At 41.2% G+C, this 16,086-nt stretch overlaps 2 protein-coding genes across 4 annotated transcripts; both read right to left on the bottom strand.

Annotated features, from left to right (window-relative positions):
* Positions 1-2,325: 2,325 nt before the first annotated feature.
* On the bottom strand, positions 2,326-10,707 carry plp1a (proteolipid protein 1a). 3 transcript variants are annotated; one of them, XM_026190575.1, is made up of 7 exons: positions 10,223-10,706; positions 8,071-8,257; positions 7,781-7,937; positions 7,271-7,439; positions 4,888-4,961; positions 4,710-4,775; positions 2,326-2,856 (listed from the first exon to the last, which is right to left on the bottom strand). In XM_026190575.1, the coding sequence occupies exons 1-7, from the start codon at positions 10,224-10,226 to the stop codon at positions 2,689-2,691; spliced, it is 825 nt and encodes a 274-aa protein (XP_026046360.1). In that variant the 5' UTR covers positions 10,227-10,706; the 3' UTR covers positions 2,326-2,688. The 3 variants fall into 3 exon arrangements, with proteins under 3 accessions (XP_026046360.1, XP_026046370.1, XP_026046381.1); XM_026190585.1 differs by lacking the exon at positions 10,223-10,706 and adding an exon at positions 9,781-10,076; XM_026190596.1 differs by lacking the exon at positions 2,326-2,856 and adding an exon at positions 4,164-4,392 and having other exon boundaries at positions 10,223-10,707.
* A 1,803-nt stretch (positions 10,708-12,510) lies between these two features.
* On the bottom strand, positions 12,511-15,780 carry pcdh20l (protocadherin 20-like). Its single transcript, XM_026190532.1, has 2 exons — positions 15,681-15,780; positions 12,511-15,248 (listed from the first exon to the last, which is right to left on the bottom strand). The coding sequence occupies exons 1-2, from the start codon at positions 15,726-15,728 to the stop codon at positions 12,720-12,722; spliced, it is 2,577 nt and encodes an 858-aa protein (XP_026046317.1). The 5' UTR covers positions 15,729-15,780; the 3' UTR covers positions 12,511-12,719.
* Between the last annotated feature and the right edge of the window lie 306 nt (positions 15,781-16,086).

Here is a 16,086-nt window from a genome sequence, read left to right as displayed (position 1 = left end):
GTGTCGGCAGTTGTTGGAGAGCTAATGTATTTTCCTGACACTGACTGTGTCTGTGAATGACAGTGTTCCCAGTACAGGCAAATATTGAGCTTCAGAAGTCCCCACATCAGTGAGATAACAGCATTGAAAGTACGGGTTATTTAAATGATTGCTGCACTCAAAAGGAAGATGACCTTGTTTGTCTTCAGTAGCAAGGGAATTGTAAGCTTTAATTTTGCTGTTTCAAATTTGAGCAACGGTGCGAACAATTGTGGTACCCTTATTCTGTTAATTATATTTTTCTTCCACTGCATTGTAGCTGGATGTGTCAGGGAATCAGACATTATTGTTTTTACTTCTTGTAATTTATGTACATGTTTACTAAGGCCAGGGGGGGGGGGTTGGTCCAGAATCAGAAGTAGTACTACTGGTGATAGTGTTTATTTTTTGTGTGAAGCACATTCCCATCCTTCAAAGTGTTATATTTCTTTTTGTAGTTTTACATTTTTATCTAACAAAATTGGGCTTCAATGTTTGATCAGGTACAGATTAAAGTTCTGATGAGTAGAGAGGTTTATAAATATTAATGGCACCTTTGTAATCCTGTGCCTGCCTTGTGAATTGTTCAGTAGGCCTTAAGATTCCCGTATTGTAGCTTTGCCTATTCTGATGGGCTCCTGTACTTCACCAATATACAACATACACTTTTTGCTGTCAGTTCAATTATTATACGTCTCAGCTGAATGTGGTAGTTTGACCACATGGATTGAGTCCTTCCATATCCATTAAACAGTATTTAGTGAAATGTACAACCTCATATTCTGATACTTAGTGATATTTACTTGTTTTCAGCTGGGTTGTTTTGGTACTTTCTACAGATACTGTTGACTTTTCTTCCCCATTGTTTTACTGTTGTCTGCCTGAGGGATTTGCTTTTAAAAAAAACTTGTTTTAAAACAATAATATAGCTTAAATTCATTTTGAAGAATGTAATTTAACATTTAAATGTATTGTTATTATTTTGATCTTGAAACTGCATCTTCTCAAGCAACAAATTCAGTTGCACGAATCGGATAAAATATTTCTCTTTTTATGGGATGCATAAAGTTCTCATTATGGCCCCTGTGTTCTCGTAACGGTTTCTGTAACGTTGGCGGTCTTGTGTCGTCCGTCAGAGTGGGCTCACAGTGTTTGCCTTCCGAGTCAAAATTGAATCATATTTCTGTGAGCGTGCAGACTAATGGCGAACATTACAAGAGGTTCACTTTCAAAGTGCACCAAATCTAATCAGGTACTGTCATATTCTCCTATTATGTGCTTTTTTTGGAAATGTAGGCTTACAACAGCTCATGCATTTGATTGTGTGTTTGAGTACTGGTATTTTTGTTTTTTTTTTAACTGTGAAGTGAGTAGGGCTTTTAATATCAGGCTGGTAGTCTACATTAATTCAAAGCAAAAATGAGGGCTTTCTGCTTATTATCAGTGTTAATGTTTCTGTAATGAGACAAAAGGCTGATGTCTTATAATACGATTCCAGTTTAATCCTGTTTCAACAATGTAGCTCATCTCAGCGTTTACCTGAAGTCTGACATGCCTGAGAATCCAATATTTATAACCTTCAGTATCACAATACCATCTCCTGTGTCACTGCAGTCCTGCCTAATGTCAGTATTTTTTTTTTTTAATGTTGCTGTAATATTGAATGTAAAAGCTGATTTTTAATTTTTTGTGGGCTTGTCCTTGTGTAAATTGTATTCATTTTATAATGATGTACAAAACAACACCTAACATCCGTTCCCCCTTCAGTGCTCAGCCAAGGAGTACGAGTTAAGCTGTGTGAAACTTAAGTGTGTTCATCTTGATTCTGTGTTACTGTAATGACAAACTTCCCTTCTTATTGCACTGCTGAGTAGAAGCCTGTCACGAATGTGCTCCAGTGCTTGGCTACAAATAAATCATGCAAACTACCAAATAAAGACCCTATTTTTCTTTTTTTCTTTTTTTTTGGTACATGTTGCTTGAAAATCCTTGAGTGTGTTATTAAAGTTTTAAAAACAATACCTAAACCTGTTTTTAATCTCTTAACAGGTCACTAAAATGCATCTCTATACTACTGGTTCCCTTTTAGCAGTAGCTACTTCACTTTTTAAAGCAGATATCTGTAACGTTTAAAGGTTAAAATGAAGCATCTGGATTTTGGAGCAACATCCCAAATGAAAAACAGCTTCAGATTTAACCCCAAACTGTGCCGTATTTAAATTGCATCAAATCCTTGAGTGTCACTGAATGACTATGTGTGGGAACCTGATGGTGAATGGTGTTCCTCTCCATTATAAACAAAAATCAAACCATGTGCTACATTTTTATTTTCCCTTCATTAGAAGGATCCGCTGCATACTGTCAAATTAGATTGAGGCAGGAAAGGAAATCTTCACATTTGCCTTCAAAAGTACATTTTAAGGAAAAAGTACATAATCTATAGAAATTATTCACATGCAGCACATTGTGTTGAAATAAGGATAAATACGAAGTTGTAATGCTTGGTTAAGAAAAAAAACCCTGCTTTTGTATCATGCCCCAACTGTTGAAATATGCCTCTACAATATTATTAAAGTGGAACAATCTACAAAACAGTGTCATTTGTTGACACGCTCTGGTGTTACAGTTATTGCAGAAAGCTTGTTACCAAAACTACTACAAAATGTCCTTTCACAAGGTGTCAGACAGGTTGTTCTCAGAGTACGGAGAGCGCAGTATCCCTCCTCTGTCCCTCTGCAGTCTCCTATACAGGTCGTAACCTCTCTCCTCATTTTTTGCCCTGTGTCGTAGCATCTTCAGGTAGACTTGGTACACAGCCAAGTGAAGGGAACAGTGCACCTGTGGACACACGAGGAGAGAATACAAAACACCTTACAAAATACCTTGGCCTCCTAATGTGGCAAAAAGCCAAGGATGAACCATCAGCTTCACATTCTGATAATACACCAGACACTGAGGTTTCATAAAGTCTACAAACAAATGTTTTCAGAGGCCATGTGTACAAACAGTTCAAAGCATTCTTCTTCTTTTTAAATTAAATATTACTGACATATGAAAATGAAACTGCTGCAACATGACACATCCAATATTAGAAGCTATGCTAAGCTTCCACTAAGTCTACTTTTTAGGATTCAAAAGGTTTTGTTAGGAATATCCAGATGTTTAAAAAAAAAAAAAAAAGCTACATTAAGTGAAAAACAAGTGTTATACAATAACTACAACAAAATCCCTAAAGAATTAGACACAAAACAAACCTGTCCTTTTTCTATTTAAGTACCTCAGCCATTCATTACCAGCAGGGGGTATCACACCTCAACAAAGTGGTTTTGGGCTTATATTATGAGGTTACTTCAAGTATTAGCACCTAGTGCTTCTGCCATCTCAACATTATGAGAAACAATTTCAGACCTCACTAGATCTAAACAAAAACAAATTGTCCCTTTGTCAATAAGAAACTATTCAAAATAAAATTCCCCTTTGTCCCTTTACCATGAATCCATTTTACATGGTGTTGGTGTTGGGGGTGGGGTCCATGCAGCAGCATGTGGATGAGTTGTATGTGTGTGTTGTTGCTGTCCCAGAAGAGCTACATTGTGGCTCTGGAGAGGTCTGACCCTCTCTTTGTCCAGAGGACCCTGTCCCTTGACATGCAATATAACCCCTGGCAGAGAGTAATGGTGCAGGTGGCCCCAGAACTGGCTTCTTATTGGTTAGCTTTTAAGAAAGACATGACTCCATTGTTGGAGCTTTTCTCCGGCCCGTGAGAAAAGTCCGGGAGGTCAGCATAAGACCGCAAGTGCATGCTTGTCTGCTACCATGGCAGCCAGATGTGATGGTTGGTAGCCATAGTAACCTCTAATCCCCAATTCTTATTAACAGCTGCAAACTACCTGCACATCTTCTAATTTAGTGGTCATTTAATACATATGGTAATTTGTTAAAGTTGTGTTATTTGTGAGTACAGCGGGAGGCAGAAATTCATTTCAAACATTGAACTTGGCAAGTAACAAGAGCAATAATTCACAAATATTTTGGCACAGATTGAAAAACATCAGAAAAAATGAAAGTACGATTTCAAAGCAGAAATTACACCCACAAAAAAAAAACAAAAACATAAAACCATTAAAAAAAAAAAACTTCCTTATAATAAGAAAAGTAAAAATATAACAAGTTTAGAAAAAAATTTATCCAGGAGCAGACGTAGTAGTGTGCACATCACATAAAAAAGAAGAGTTGCCATCGATTTAAACTCCCATGTTCGTGGTGAAGCCAGAAAAGACAGGAAGCTGGGTCCTAACACCGTGCACCTATGCCCTTTCTCCCCAGATACCGCAGAACGGCAAAGTTATAGGTGGTTGACATAGTATAGGTCAGCTATGAAAAGACAAAGAGAAACAAGAGGAATCAGAAAATAAAACGAACATAACAGCTTCTGTAATGAAGCATGTGAGTATAATGGCTGCACAATTTGCTTGCATGGCTGGAACACCAGACATTACAGCATTATTATGATGTTTGCATCAGCTGACAAAGAGGAACAGAGAGCAACAGTACAGAGGTCATCAGTCATGGATGCCTGAGATGCCTTGTCGCCTACACTCTGAGCGTCACTAAGTCACATGAGCCATAACACCAGTGTTATATTACCACACTGCAGCCAGACTGGCCTCAACCTCAGCATAATCACTCACCAGAGCCAGGAGCGTGATGCCAGCGCCGGCAAAGGCAGCGATGTAGAGGTCGTAGGTCATGCGGTACTAGTAGGGGGAGATTATTGTTAGTGAATACAACATGTTGTATTTGTGTTATGTCAGTCAAATTGTACAACATGACAGCAGACCTCGAGTTGTTTCATATTATCGTACTCACTTCTCTTGTCTTGCAGACACTGGACAGGGTCATACCACAAGCTTTCCCTGGTACTGCATTCCATGGCAAGAGTCCTGTTGAAAAAAAAATAAACTTATGTACTCAAATATAACACTCAATTGCACATAAAAAGATAGAATTATTATATTTTGTTCTTGCTGCCTGTAAAATTACATTAAAGGTCCACAACAAATCAATTAATTTGTTCATTCTAAATCCTTTTTGACTTTCATGGTCTGCGGCGCTCAAATCAAACCACAGAGCCAGGCATGTTAAAATTTATTAAACTTCCACCAAACAGAAGAGTTTGTGTGTGTGTATGTTGGGGACTATTTTCAGCTGCAGATTAATACGCACATTTGATGTGTTAGCGAGTGTTTAACCCTCAGGACAGTGTAATGAAAGAACAAATCACTCAGTGCAACAGTGTGCCTCATTGTGTGGCAAATGTGTTTTAGCCACACTCTGGGGCTCCAGGGATGGCAGCGTTGTGCTGTGGGTCTGCTGACACTTTTAGTCTGGACTGATATCTTGACAGCCATTAGGTGGATTGCTATGAAATTCTGTACAAAACATAGCCCACGGAGCATGAATGAAAGCTGACGTTCTGGGGGATTTTAGGAAAAATGTCTTTAAGTGGCATGCGAGCTGCCACGAAACTCTGTAGCCTACAGAGATTGATGTTCCCCTCTGGATTTCGTCTGACTTTTCCCTCCAGTGTCTTTGCCTTGCTGAGATTTTAATTTGATCAGCACTATGATATATGACAGAACTGCTGCAAAACTAATGAGATCCCAATGACCTCAGGAGCACTTTTTGCATTTACTGCTAATCATTCACAAATGTTACCAAACTAAATAAAAGGTGCCATAGAGAGCGCAATCAAGGCAGCAGACAAGTCTCAACCAGCTCTGGATGGCATGAAAATGCCTCCTAGTACATAAACTTTATAAGAGCTAGGCCTTCAGGGAGACTCAAGTACAAGATGTGAGGCGTCAGGAAGAAGAACAGGAAAAACTACGAATCTAACACGAAATGCCAGTGTGCAGTAAAAGCTGTCGCCACTGAGTCACACATCCAAATGAATGTATCTACAAGTTAGGCAATGTATTTTGACACCATGCAACTTGTACTAAAGTTGAGTGTGGATAATTCAGAAAGGCATGAGCAGGGTTCATGAACCCTTCTAGAGCTGCATTGGGCTCGTCGGGCTATTTTAAGTGGCTCCAGTGAAAAATGCAAATGAGCAATAGTAATTTTTTTTTCAAATCATAGCTTTAGGCAATTCTTGATTATAAAAAAAATATATCTCCAATTATAAACACAGAATTTAAGGTCAAGTTTTAATAATTTGGTACCTAAAATGTACATCACAGTGTTTGACTATCACATGGCACCTTATCCTCTCAAATTTGCTGAAGTCGGACTGCAGTGGCTTGTATGGCTGTATACATAAATAAGTAGTTCTGAGTCCCTATAGTTTTATGCATTCAAATCCAAATAAAGTAAATCCACAGAGGAAAAAGAGAATTTAGAGCTTTCACCACTAATGCTGCTGGCTTACTGGTAAGCCTGATCTCAGCAAGGACTTTAACCGGAATTAAACTCAAACTGCCCCCCCCCCCTTTTTTTTTTTTTTACTATGATGCAAAATGTTTTATCATCAAAGTAGACCGATTTTAATTTGATTCATTTACAAAAACACTGACTGATGAATGAAATGCACGTATTCTCCAACTAGTACAGGTGTAGACTTTTTCTTTGTTCCAGTTTCAAAAATGCAAAATGCCAACTAATCATTTCACATGTGTTAAAAGATCAAATAAGTTTTGTCACACCATATAAACTTTTGGGGGTCAAAAACTTCTCAAAAATGCCTCTTTTGGCAGTTGAGTTTTCCCACCACTGACCACGAGCAACAATATATTTGCAAGCACCTCAGCTAACTACATTAGCATGCTAATAGTGTCAACACAAGGTGTGTGGCCTACTGTTTATGAGGCCATTACTGTAGCAAAACTACACGCACAAATAGTTTTGCCACAGTAATAGCCTCATAACCGTTTCCCCTCCAGCTGCTTTGTCTCTGTATTAATTGTTATATTGTTTGCATTATGTCTTTAGGTTAAGCCTCAGACAGCTGTGGGAATGGCTGTTGACCTCGAGCGTGCTAAAGAGTTTTTGAACAGTGGAGGTTATAGCAGAAACCATAATCAGGATTTAATTTTCCCAATTCTTTGGCAAGAAATCATCACTGGAAATGGCCGTTTCAAGAGATTTGTTTACAGTAAGATAAATATGCCGTGTGTTAACAGGTTTGCCTTATGTGAATGGATTTTGCATGAGGAGGCCCAACACTGACTGCGATGGGAGTTCCTCTTACCGTACTGTCTCGCATCAACACAAAGCTGGTTGATACTTGCTGGGGTCTCAGTCAGAATATCAATAGTGTGGCAGGTAGCATCCATGTTGTAGAAGAAGTAGACTGGCAATGCCGAGAAGGCAAACACCAGCAGCCACAGCACAGCGAGCACATACGTCATCACTATAAACTGCACAAGGAGAGAGCAGGCCACAGATTAGGGTGCATTATCATATTAAATGGATGCACACAATCTCAGAGTGTTTTTATGAGGCGTGACTCACTTAATAGCCACGCTTGTTTTTCAGGTTAGTTCTACTTATCTCCCTTTTTGCCTCCTCTTCCAACTACTCAAGTCTTAGACCACTCAAACACTCACTGTATGCTTATCTTTGCATGTCCCTTAAGATTTTTTCTTCTTTAGGAGCTTTAAGATTTTTCAGCTCACCACCCACCAGGGAGTGATATATGTATTAAATCCTATCCAATCTGTCCAATCCTTTTTACTTTTCCCACTCAGGGCCCTCTCACCGAGGAGCTGAGGCAGCGGCCGCACATGGTGCTCCTGAACTCTCCAAAGGTTTGCCTTGCAGCGCTCGTAGTGTAGAAGCCCTCGGCCAAAAGCACAATGCAGTAGAGGAAGAAAAAGGAGGCCAAACCATAGATGACATACTGGAAATATTGAATGCTGAGAGTGGCAAAGGAAAAAGAAAATGTTAAGAGGTTAAAAGGGTTAAACCTTCAAAATACAGACGAAATCATGAGAAGTCTGAAGATCAGGTTTGATCACGCTTCGATGATGGAAATATAGGATGACTTACATGTAGGCTAGGGTTATGTAGTCCTGAAGGTTACGTGCAAAGTATGTCTCGATGAGCCTCTCTGTCTCTGTGAGTGCCTGGTGCCCACAACCACAGAAGAGGGCAATGCCAGAGAAGCAGAGAAGTGTGGCAACAAGGGAACAGTACGGCACCCCACCCAAACACCGCATACAGCACTCATAGCAACCTATTAGTCGACATGCAGCGCCATGGAAAACAAAGCATATTATGAACAGCGGAAAGACATAGTACACCATTAAAACGTACGAAATATTAAAGAATATACTGCATGGTTTTTTTCTCCCAAGGACAGGAAATATGTTTTCACTCTTTCAAGCTAATGAAAATTAAATTGTGCCGCAACTTTTAAAATGATCTGTTCAACTAAAATTACTCTCACTGAACTCCGATTTGTGCCATGCAGATAGTTTTGATTGCATTTGTTCTGGTTTTAAGACATCCCTTTATGAGATTGTTGCTTCCACCCCAGCACAGACAAGCTAAATAGTTTGTGTTTGTTTGTGCTGCTTAAAACTGCAGAACAGTTTATTGATCGTTCTTTCAATCTAAACACGTGCAACTCAGAGTTAACTTTGTGTGATTCGTGCCCCAAATATCCAACAGCAGATCCTTTCTACACAAACTATTTCATGTTACCCTTGATAATTAAAAATATAGGGCTTCTGTCAATTTTCATGATTGGGAGTAGACAAAAAGGTTATCATCTGATTTCATAGCACGAACACAGCATTTGGCATAAAATACAGCTGAACTTGGTGGCGACAGAAAACCCCAGAGATAAGAATCATGAAATTTGACAACCCAAAAACCTACCTACATAATACTAGGGGTAAAAAATACAATAAGGAAAAACAAAGCCAGCCAAAGCAACCTTTTAAAGATAAAATGTCAGCATTGATCAAGCTGCAGCTGTAAACACACAAGTTCGCTTATTAAGTCTGTGCATTCCCCCCACTAGTCATGTGCTGTTTGAATGGATGCCAAGGGCCACGGGCATGGGGACGTGTCGACTCTGACCCCATCTCACACCCTGACTCCATTCACCAGCCAGGATGGAGAGTGTGAGAAAAGAGGGAGGACGCTGAGGAGAAGGCAAAGCGAAACAGAAAGAGTGGCTGCTTTTGTGACTGGAGAGACAACAGTCTTTGTGCCACACCATCATGGGGGTACAAGGGCCACCAATGTCAAGCAAACAAAGGCCAGAGGCACCTCTGTGCTTTGCGGGCACACACACAAGCATATTCACCAGACTTCCTACTAAGAAGACACAGGAACAAGAAAATGATAGTGGGGAGCTGCCAGTGCTGGAAGAGGATGGAAAAAGCAAACCTAGAAACAAACAATGGAACTGTGTAAATGTGTACATGCATCCACACAGACATGCACAATAGAAGCAGGCAGACTGTAGCTGGTACCATTGCAGTAAACACAGATGGCCGGAGGGGCAAATAGATGGCTCTTTAAGCAAACGCATAGCTTTGTTGGGTGTCTGTGCATGACCAGACATGCAAACTGATTGCATGCGATTCACATAGCGAGGGTTTGTGCACAGAACACAGAGTTTGACAAGAAATTGTGAATAACATAGCTACACAATAAATTATATACAGTACATATAGATAGATTTTTTTTTTTAAGAGAATATACACACACATTGTATCAGCATAATCCATAAGTTTTAACACTAACCTCAGTCAGTCAATCAGGCCGGCCTTCAGATGCACCTTGTGCCAATTAGCCAATTACGAATCACTGCGGCCCTCTCTGGCTCTTTGATTGTGACCCAAATGAAAAGACAAGCCCTGCAGGAATAGTCTTGAAAATGCAAAAGCTGGGGCCAAATCGCCTCTATAAAAATTGAGAAGGATTTCGAGCGAAAGCAAATGCGACAAGGCTCGTCTGAAAAGTAGCCCTGCCATCTCAAGCATGAAATAAATCTCATAATATCAGCCGGTAAGAAGCCGACCTCTACACTGACAAAAAAAGAGAGCCCCCACTTTAATAACTTCTGATGCCCTCTCACTGCTCCCCTCCCTCCCAGAACAATCGCATACAATCAAGAAAAGAAGTGATAATAAGAACATACTACAAGCTAATAAAGGTAGACTCTAGTCTGTGTGAAGTTTCTTACCCATGTCTGGAAAGATGCGTTCAAGGACTTGTCGGCTACTGTCTCGCTGCCCGAACTGCAGCTGGTCCGCTGATGATATGCGCAACTTGTCTCCGGCCCCCGTATATCAATCTCAACTCGCTGTTTTGTTCCCCCCAACAATGGACAGACCCGCCGATGACTGCGAGTGCAACCTTAAAGAAACAATGTCGCTTTTCAATGAACTTCAAGGAGCAGAAATGATGAGGCCGGGGGTCCTTAAACTTGCGGACATTTACTAAGTCCATTGTTGACGCTCATTTGCATACAGACGTGCTCACAGAGAAGAATAGATTTTTCTTCTTCTCGTGTGTGTGGGGACAAACAGTGGTTAGCTAAGACCTTTTTGTCTTAAAAGTCAAAATGCCAACATGTCCAGGCAAATGAGGAATGAGTCGTACATCATGTTGAGTCGAGCTTGTTGTTTCAGACGGTCTACGACCTCTGATTGAGATAACACTGGCTATCATGGTGTTGCCCTTTGAGCGTTCAGGTGATATTCTTACAGGAAATTGACAGATATCATCTGTTTGCAGTGAGATACACTTTACCGTGACTGAAGTGGCATCCCAGCAACCCAAATAAACGGTGTCACGGTTTTTTTTTTAACCTCTTTTGGAATGTTCCAGCGAAAGGAAAACTATAAACATGTGCACACTTATGAGAAGTGTTTATTTTTTAGCGATCTTACCTAACAAGATAGAGTTTCAATGAGTCCCTTTCGTTTTGTAATATGCAATCACTTATCTGTCACGACAGCTCTCTTTTGTGCTATATAGCCATCCATCAAATGTTCAGCATAAGAAGCAGAAAAAGGGAACATGATTAAGATAAAAATGTCTTTTTTGTGCACATCAAGGAAACATTCCTGATCCCAGGGCACCTGACTGTGTCGCAGTGAGAGACTGTGCTCTGATTCATCTCCTCCCTCTGGCCTAATACCAGAAATGTAAAAACAAAATTAACCCTATTTTGCTTCATTTGCGCCCAGTAGATGGCAGGCGTTGCCCTGCAACAGCATTGTAAGGGTTTGGGTTTAGTTTCGTCCCCCAGTGGACTGTAGTTGGGGCTAAAAATTGGCCAATAACAATCAATAAATTATGTAAAAAAAACCCAAAACAAAACAAAAAAACAAACAACCCCCCCATAAAATAAAAATAAATATACTTTAATATACATTTCTACATGTTTTTTTATGTAAAGATCTGCTGTTAGTCTGTAATTTTTATGTAGCAGTCTTTGTTTCTTCTCATTTGATATAGTAAATCTCACACAAAAGTGTTAATAGATTATTTATTTTTTGAGCCGCCAGCTCTGAAATCCTCAGAGAGGCACCACTCATGTTATACAAGCCTTGTTCCCCACTAACCAGGTTGTTGTACATTGTGTTTTACAGGCACCGAGTCTCTGCTTCCTTTCTTCCCTCTAACGCAGGTGTAGCTTCAAAGGATTTCTTAATGGTTTATGATACTGTAAAGATGATTTTAAAAGGTGGGGGAGCTTTTTCGTTTGAGAAAGCTGAAACAATTACCCTGCCCTCTGTGCTCGACTGTGTGTTGACAGATTTGCAAACACGTTTCAGCCTGACTCATTCATACTTTATGCATCACTTAACCTGGTTTGATATTTCAATTGTTCTCCAGCATGCAAATGCATCAGTAAAACACAAGAGCAAGTGTCTTTTGTAATTGTGTCTTTGAACACGGTGTGATTTCACTCCAAACATCTGTTATCAAAACAACAAGCCTGTCAGGTTACTGGGTGCAGTACGGTAGGTTTGGGGTTTTTTCTGCCTTGTTGGTGCGATCCAGCTCTGTGGGTGAAAAGCAGTGCTATCAAGTAACAGGTGTGAGGCGGTTACTTGAGATGTTTTTGTGCCTTCCCTCTGCCGCCTCTCACCTGTCCGTGGCCACCCTCTGCCTCCTGAGCTCATCTCAGAGTTACTTCTTGAGAGACTTTCATCACTTCCCCAACCGAGGAACATTAAACCCTTTTGTGTGTCTAAATACTTTAGACTCTCCATCACTCAGTCAGAAATCTGAGAAAGGACCAATCAACCTAACAGACCATTACTTCAATCTTTCTACCCGCAGGGGTCATGGGCAATAATCCTTAAAGATAATGTCTGTAATGCTGGTAGCTTACCGATGGCCTGCTATGGAATAAATCTGTGAAATACAGTTGAATTTAGTTGTTTTTTTTCAGAGAATTGTCAGGGAATACGTTTTTGTGGATGGCTTGACATATTTCACTTATCAGGTCAACGTGTATATGCTCGTTCCATTATCAGAAAATGGATCAACTTTATTTCTACAGAACCTGTCAGTTTTGCAGTCGACATGTTTGAATACACCGTGCATCACACTGAATCAATGACTTATTACAATGCAAGAAGCCCTTGACAAATACACAGAATACATTTAATTCACAGGACATTTTTATCTTTGAGACTGTGAGCTTTACACATTGCTTGCTGTTATTAATCAGAGTAATATTTGTCTTTGAGCCTGAGTGGAATCTCATTCGCCTCAGTGTATGCTCTCTTGTTCATTTTCAGACTTCTACTCCTCTGTTTTAGGCAGCAAATAACTGTGGCCACAAACAAGCATGTGGACACCAGCATCATACCCAGGCCTATTAACAGAATCACTTTTGAAAATCTGGCTGTCTCCACGTCACAGATCGGTTCCATTGAAGGGGTTTGAACCAAGTTTAGTGTCCCTGTCCAGGTGGGCACCCGGTCCAAGTGGCAAGGCTCTGTGCTGTCATTGACCAACAAATTCATCCAGACAGTGGTATAAAGTGGAACTGGTTTACCCCCATCTCTGACCACAATGAACAGGTGATGCATTCCCAGGTCTGTATGAAGGAGCTGTTGGCTTAAGGTGATGTTCCCTGACCTTGAATCGATCTGAAAGGGACTTCTGTTTTGCAAAAGCTCCGGTGCCGTAGCTGAGTAAGTAATCTCTGAATTCAGTCCAGAGTCCTCATCGATGGCATAGATCTTTCCTACCGTGGCACCTGCCAGGGTACCTGGAGAGACAGTTAGGCATGAGGAGTTGCTGCCGGGAAGGATCACTTTTGGCTGGTTGTCATTGATGTCTTCCACAAAGATGGTCACTCTGGCAGTGGAAGTCAAAGCAACTGTCTGGCCGTGATCACTGGCCAGCAGGTAGAGTTCATAGCGGTCTTCTGTCTCGCGGTCCAAGTTCCTAGTGGTGCGTAGCATCCCCTGGGTGTTATCCACAACAAAAGGTGCACTGCTGTTTACAACATACAATTCTGTTGTCCCATTCTCCCCTTTATCTGGGTCTTTCACCTCCACCTTCCCCACCTGGGATAATGTTGGAACATTCTCAGGAATGAAAAAGATGAAGTGAGGGGTAAGAAAAACAGGTGGATTGTCATTCTGGTCACGAACGTGAATGGATACAGTGGCCATGGATTCCAAGGGAGGAGAGCCGCTGTCCCGAGCAAACACAGTGAGTCTGTGTACATTCTGTTGCTCCCTGTCTAGAGGAACCAGCAGAGAGAGTTGACCTGTTACAGAATCAATGCTAAACATGGTTGGATTGTAGTTTTCAAGCCTGTATGTCACCATGCCGTTTTCTCCGCTGTCTAAATCTGAAGCCGAGATCTGAAGCAGTGACATTCCTGGCTGATTGTTTTCTTCCACTTGGAGTTCGTAGTGAGGCTGTACAAAATATGGCGCATTGTCGTTGATGTCTGCCACCAGCACCGTGACTACACGTCTAGAAGGAACGATCACAGATCCCTCAGCTGATCTCACGCGTGCTACCACGGAAATATGATGTTCACGATCCATCTCATAGTCTAAGGGCTTTGATGTGGAAAGCAGATACTTGCCATTCTGTGGGCTCAAAGTGAAAGGCACTTCACCTTCAATGGCAAGAAATAAGTCTTTAAAGATGCTGTCACCCTCGAGCTCTAAAACGGCTAAGGCAGTGGGGTGCTGGTTCTCTTGTAACACCATAGTCTGGTTTTGATGCTCCGCTATGAACCCGATCTTGATCGTCAGCTCTTGGTTCGCCTTGGGGAGCACGGATATGGTTACCTGAGTGTCTGCTGGAGGGCAGTGATGGCCGCTGGCTAACACTTTCAACACGAGCTCCTCTGAGTTGTCGCTCTCAAGGTCCCGTGTAAGGCTGATGGACCCGGTGAGACTGTTGAGGCTAAAGAGCGTCTTGACCTGCTCAGAGACTTTGGGACTGAGGGAGTAAACGATATCACCATTTGGTCCTAAATCTGGATCTGTGGCTCTAACCTGAGTGACCACTGTGTTCTTCCGAGAGTCTCCTGGGATGGTGACACTGTGTGGGCTATCAGAGCTAAAGGCTGGACAGTTGTCGTTGACATCTGTCACTGTGACTATTAAATCTGCAGACACACTTAAAGGGTCTACACCACAGTCTGTGGCCACTAGCTGCATCTGAAACAGGTCCCGAGTTTCCCTATCCAGGGCTCTTTCTACAACCAACATAATTAAAGAGCTGTCTTCTTCAATTTTTAAACCGAAAGCTCCATCAGAGCCTTTTAGGTGGTACTGCACCTCTCCATTAGGACCGGTGTCACTGTCCAGAGCCTGAGTATCTAGCAGGAAACTGGTCCCCACGGTCGTATCCTCGGGCACCCCAAGGTGTATTTTGTTATTTTCAAAATGCGGCGCATTGTCATTGATGTCCTCTATGATCACAGAAAACTGTATAAGGTCTTTTGAGGGCCCCACGATGGCATTGTATAAAGTAACACATTCCTCAGCTTTTTTCTCTGCGGGGCAGATGGCCTCGCGATCCATCTTTAACTCAGTGGTATAGAAATTCCCCGTGTTTATGTCCATCCTCAGGTACTTGTGGGGCAGGAGCTGATATGGAGGAGAAAAGTTTTTACTAAGTGATCCAACCAGAGTGTCAGGCTCCAGTTCCTCTGGGACGGAAAACAGGAGAGAACTACATATGATCTGCCTGATGTGAACTACAATCAGCAGCTTCTGACAAAGACAGAAAACAAAAAAAACAGTGAGCAGTAGTCTTTGTAGAGTTACACTATTCTATTTAAAACTTATGATATAAGTTATTTAAAAGTTTTCAACGTGGTGATAAAATTTAAACTTCATGCCTCAGTGAGCTCTTTTAAAAGCAAGCAGCTGCACAATAAGGTAATTCGATGCCTCCCTCTCACTTATCTCCAACCAAGTGCTCTTGTAAACAAATAACACAGAGAATTTAAATAAAAGGAAAATATCAAAGCAGACATTCTTTATTAAAAATGAATAAAGGGTCATACAATTTAACACCTCTTTAGAACATGATGCCGTACAATACACCGAGCACATTCGTGTGTTGCTGCAATATATGACTCAATTAGAAACGCTAATACAGTGCAGATACCATCAAAAGAGATAAACTCAGCTGGCTCTTACCTGCAGTAGTCCGGCACAATTCATATTATCAGGAGTCCCATGGCCCATCGCCCTCACACATGTTAGCCAAGTTCCCAGCAGCAAGTGAATGCTAAGGACTGAGGCAGCAAAATAAAACTGCTGAAGGCATAATTATGCTCCTCCTACAAAACTTACCTTCCTGTCAGGCTGCCACATGGGAAGATGGAGGAACAACAGGTTTACCTGGCTGAGCTGAATTCATGTGCATTAAGCTGGAACTACGAATGCACTGTTGCTTAAAATTACTTACAACTGCACGCACGCAAGCCTGCACACAAACACATTTATGAATATATATAAATATATGTCCACATGCTCGTGCATAGATTTAAAGTGCACGTAGATGTAAACTGTCATAAGAAACAATGACTCCTCAGTTACAATA

The sequence above is a fragment of the Astatotilapia calliptera genome, chromosome 2 (assembly GCF_900246225.1).
Source record: "Astatotilapia calliptera chromosome 2, fAstCal1.2, whole genome shotgun sequence".
Lineage (NCBI taxonomy): Eukaryota > Metazoa > Chordata > Actinopteri > Cichliformes > Cichlidae > Astatotilapia > Astatotilapia calliptera.
Note: the sequence above shows the minus strand (reverse complement) of the source record. Positions and strands in the feature narration are given on the sequence as shown.